The sequence below is a fragment of the Rhincodon typus genome, chromosome 30 (genome assembly GCF_021869965.1).
Source record: "Rhincodon typus isolate 14 chromosome 30, sRhiTyp1.1, whole genome shotgun sequence".
Classification (NCBI taxonomy): Eukaryota; Metazoa; Chordata; class Chondrichthyes; order Orectolobiformes; family Rhincodontidae; genus Rhincodon; species Rhincodon typus.
In genome coordinates this window covers 31,149,877-31,155,179 of record NC_063361.1, presented here as the reverse complement: position 1 = coordinate 31,155,179, position 5,303 = coordinate 31,149,877, and the positions used below count along the sequence as shown (strand labels likewise).

The following is a 5,303-nucleotide window of genomic DNA, read 5'->3' as shown; positions in this document are numbered from 1 at the left end:
TGAGCTTTTCCAGCAACTTTATTTTTGTTCCTGATTTACAGCATCCGCAGTTCTTTCGGTTTTTATTCTGTACAGTTCTATGTTCTATGAAACAACACTGTACCAAGTCTTGCTTTTTCAATAAGGCAACCAAACAGCTCATGCAACATTATGTTCTTGATTGCTCCAGTTAGATTTCCTTTTAATCAACCCTGTTCAGACAGATGGCACATCTCTGAGGGCACTCCCACGGTGGCACAACAGACCCCTGTAGAAAGAGAGTTGGACAACCTTAATAAAGACTAGAAAGAATGCACACAGACTTGAAATGGGGAACACATTGATAAGTAATCAGATGCTCTAGTACTGAGCTACTTCCTCACCTGTGCAGCTGTAGTGTTAGAATAAAACAGTCCACAGCACAACACAACATCGGAGATGAAGAACAGGAATGTCATAATCTGAAATACATCTTGTTGTTCTAAAAGTCAGCAATCCTGGTTCCAAACTGTTCAATCACTTTAATTTTGCAGATAGTGAGAAGTATGTGGAACTCTCATTGTGTGTATATGTAGCATATGCAGAACTTTGAGTTGGAGGCAGGAGGGATGTGAAGAGTGAGTGAGAAAATGTAAACTCAGGATCGAGATAACACAGTCAACTTTTCCACTGATATTTTAATCCATGGGCATATGCTGGTATCAAATTTACCCTCTGGTTCTTTCTCCACAGATGCTTCATGATCTGCATCAGTGAAGGGTCTCGGCCCGAACCGTCAGCCTTCCTGCTCCTCTGATGCTGCTCGGCCTGCTGTGTTCATCCAGCTCTCAACTTGTTATTCCAGTATTCCCTGACTGGTTCAGTAATGTCCTTTAGGAAAGGAAACCGCTCTCCTTACCTGGTCTGGTCTACAAGTGACTCCAGACCAATGCAGTGTGGTTGACTCTCAACTGCCCTCTTAGTAATTAGGGATGGGCAATAAATGCTGGCCGAGCCATCAATAATCACATCCTGTGAATGAATTTTTTAAAAGTTGCTTACTTTCTCAATTTTTGCCTCTTTATAGTCCAAATGTAAGGGATGAAGATCTTAGTGAGCTGGACAGAAATATAGCACCACACAGCTACACTTATTCATACTTTACAGTCACATTTTAGCTTCTACATTTGAGGATCAAATAGCCAATGGCACAGGGAACTTAGGAATAGTGGAAAGGTGAGAGAGAGTTAGAGCCATTTCAAGAATGATTGGACATTGTTTTTTTTTTGCTGGTGTGTACAATTGACACAATGCTTTTCTGTAGAGTTCTCATCATTGACTGACACGATTCGACAGCTGGTTTGGTGAACATGATGTTATGCATCATAAATGACAGGGAAAGAATACCCAGAGTTGAACAGAGGGACACTGCAGTGCAGGCAAATGTTCTAACATTGAGCTACACCTTCCAGCATTGTAGATAGTCATGGGGTCAAATTGGAAAAATGTAGTGGCATAACATAAACAGAGAATTGTTTCACCAAACTGATGCCAGTTTGCTGACTCTTGGTCTACATTCTCGCCTGTGAGTTGATCTGAAATCCGAGGCTTGTTGTTTAGAAGCTTATGACTGTTCAATTCTACTCAGGCACTGCTATGCACTGTCCAATTGCCTACCTTCAATAAGACACAATTTCTTTCTGCTCAGTGGCAACCAATTTAAAGGCAACAACAATTTCCTGTCTCTGTTTCCAGCTTCACTGCTTATCCTCTGCCCAGTTAAATTGAATAACCTTATGTACAATCTCAGTCTACTGTTTGACTCTGAGGCTGTCATTCCACTGGAAATGCAGTTAGCGGCCAATGTGCTTTTTATTAGTTTACGGAACGTGGTCTATTGACATCCCTCTCAGGTCCCCAGTTCCGTTCACCCTCTAAAGCTACAAGCTATAATCCCATCACAGCTGCTTCTCTCAACTGCTGGTCTTTGCAAGTAACTAAGTTCAAGATCCAAGTCTTAACTTTTCTCAAATTATTTCAATGTCCATTGACTGCCTTTTCTGAGTCAGTTCCTCCAAGTGTCGGTCCTGGATTCACCCTCCTGTAAATCACTCCAGTTCTGTTTTGGGCTGGAATCCAAAACTGAATTCTGATGGAGTCTGACCAAGGCTTTGAATAACTGAAGCATAAATTCCACTTATTTACATGGAAGTGTCTTAACTGAAAGGTCAATATTGCATTTAACTTCATAATTGCTTTTTGCACTGACACACAAGCTTTTGGTTCAACTGCCATTTGTGAAGCACATACACAACCCAGCTGTGGTACACAGTGTCCCTATCTGCCTCATGAAGGTTAATCAAGTGCTCATTCTCTTCACTTAGAGACAAGTTATAGGTTTACTGAGGCTAGGATCGAACCCGGGCCCCCATTGCTGTGAGGCAGCAGTGTAGCCCATAGAGCCACCATGCCACTCACATGGCTCAGAATTGCAGTGTTTGTAGATATTTTGCATTCCTGGGTGATACCTGTTAGTCTCATCAACAAATGCATGGAATGTTCCATTGGTTGTCCCTTTATCTCAAACTCACATTACCACAGTGGCCCAATGCTTGCTGTGAAGATCATTTGGAGAATAAGTATTGTCACTGCACCTTAACCCGGTTCCAGTTCGCTGCTATTGCGAGATAGATTCAGTCATTGTGTTGTGCCACTGAAGTAAGAACAATAATAACACAGGCATGAATGTCAGAGAAATTCAGAGACAGCAAACTGACAGTAGTTTTGATTCAAAATTTGAATTCCGTTGTTTCTTTTGATGCATTTGTTGGTACGTGTAACCAGAAGAAAACGTCTGATTTACTGGTTGAGAATCCACTGAAGACGAAATAGTTCCCAGCTCTGATATTGAACCCCATTGCTGACTTGAATTATCAACCGGTGACATTAGATACTTTATGTGCATGAACCTCTACCAAATGACTATATCTCTAAGTCAATCAGCATTATCTTCTATTTCTCCCTCATATGTTTATCTAACATCAACTGCTCCTTCTCACAGCACACTGAGCATTCTAACATAGCCACATAGACTGTCAGCGTGTCTACAATGTCTAGAGTTGCATCTAAAAAGATACAGCACAGAAAGAGGTCATTTGGCCCATCATACCATGTTGGGTTCTGTTGTAGAACTGTTGGCATTTTTTAAGGATATAACAAGCAGAATTGATAAAGGGGAACTGGTAGATGTGGTGTATTGGATTTTCAGAAGACATTTGGCAAGATAGCAGATAAATGAGATTGTACAGATAGGATCTCTTGTTATTTGGGATAATGAATTAGCATGGATTGAGCATCAGTGATTGAAGGTCTTGGTACAATTTTTTAAAAAACCTGAACCTCTGGTTCTAGGAAAGTGCATTGACCAGAATGTTGAGGAAAACTCAAGAGATACAAAACGGAGATCCACATGGTGAAGCACGGACAGTATGCTGTTTTTCATCTGTTTTGCTACAATGAATATTTGTCACAGCCACACTTTGTGCCTGATGCTTCAGAGTTCTGCAGAAAGATTTTTCATTTTTTTAAATTCATTCATGGGATGAGGGTGTCACTGGCTAGGGCAGTATTTATTGCCCATCCCTAATTGCCCAGAGGGCAGTTAAGAGTCAACCACATTGTTGTGGGTCTGGAGTCACATGTAATTCAGACCAGGTAAAGAAGCCAGTTTCCTTCCCTAAAGGACATTAGTGAACCAGGTGGGGTTTTCCTGACATTTAATTTTTGGCCATCATTAGACTTTTAATTCCAGCTTTTTAAAAAATAATTGAATTCAAATTCTACTATATATTCTGCTGTCGTCGGATTCCGATCCAGGTTCACCAGAAGAACATCAGGGGTCTGGATCAACAGTCCAGCGATCTCCATGAGGCCATCATCTCCCCTTATGATAAGTCTTTTAACATTCAACGCAGCCAAAGATGTGATTGCAAAAGTAAAGACTGACTGCTTTATAAGGAGTGAAGAATAAACATGCAGTAGTGTTTCAAATGAAGAGTCAAAAGCAGCTTGACTAATTGGAAGCCCTTCAGCAGAATGGGACATTTGCTGTTATTCAGAAGTATGGGTAGCAAAGCTGGAAGAAACGACACTGTTAGACTATTCTGCACAATCAAAGCATGACAGCAAGTGGTGAAAATAGTAGAGTGCAGAGTGCACTCTACACAAAGAGTGCAGTAGCAATTAGAACCAGAGTAAATAATAATGTTAAAAATGCAATGCTTAAGGTTCTTAATCTGAATGAAGCCAATATTTGTAGCAAGTTAGATGAGTTGATAAGACAAAAGATCTAAGAACTAGGAGCAGGAGTGGGCCATCTGGCCCCTTGAGCCTGCTCCGTCATTCAATAAGACCCAGGCTGATCTTTTTGAGACTCAGCTCCACTTATCCACCCGCTCACCACAACCCTTAATTCCTTTACTGTTCAAAAATCTATCTGTGCCTTAAAAATGTTCAACGAGGTAGCCTCAAGTGCTTCACTGGGCATGGAATTCCACGGATTCACAACCCTTTGGCTGAAGAAGTTCTTCCCCAACTCAGTCCTAAATCTGCTTCCCCTTATTTTGAGGCTATGCCCCCTCGTTCTAGTTTCATCCGCTAGTGGAAACAACCTCCCTGCTTCAAGCTTGTCTATTCCCTTCATCACTGTACATGTTTCTATAAGAAGGCTCCTCTTCATCAACTCCTCCAGAGAAATTAGGGATAAATAATAAATGATGTGCACATCCCATGAAAACTTTTCAAAGAAATTCTAAGTTCTCTGAATATCACCCGTAGAGTTGATGTTTGGTTAAGTAGAAAATTAAAGCTAACACAAAATCCAGTCACTACATGTTGCGTGAAAGCATAGTGTTAAGTCTACATCAAGCTCAACTGAACAGGCAGCAGGTTTAAAGCAAGGGAGAATAGCACAGGCAACGGCATTACATTAGTTTCAGATGTAGCTGTATACTATGACAGTGTGTTTACTGAAAGACAGCAATTGATTGGTTTGAGTAAATGGATTTTCTGAACCTTCACATATTTATTTACGATGTGGGGATGCTGGTGTTGGACTGGGATGGACATAGGTTATAGTCCAACGGGTTTGAAATCCCAAGCTTTCGGAACACGGCTCCTTCATCAGATGAAGTCACCTGAGAAAGGAGCAGTACTCCGAAAGCTTGGGATTTCAAATAAACCTGTTGGACTCTAACCTGGTGACGTGGGACTTCTGACTTCATATATTTGAAACGACAAGGGTGAAGCTCCCTCTGCTGGGGATTATTAATACTCCATGTTAGTAT

The 5,303-nt window shown here is 41.1% G+C and overlaps 1 protein-coding gene across 2 annotated transcripts in view; it reads right to left on the bottom strand.

The window, feature by feature from the left end:
* swi5 (SWI5 homologous recombination repair protein) overlaps positions 1 to 5,303 on the bottom strand; it is a 16,779-nt gene continuing 11,476 nt past the window's right edge. For both annotated transcript variants that reach the window (XM_048614789.1, XM_048614792.1), the window contains one exon: positions 1 to 247. In XM_048614789.1, the coding sequence (XP_048470746.1) occupies positions 186 to 247 (62 nt within the window). In that variant the 3' untranslated portion in view covers positions 1 to 185. The remainder of the gene's footprint in view (positions 248 to 5,303) is intronic.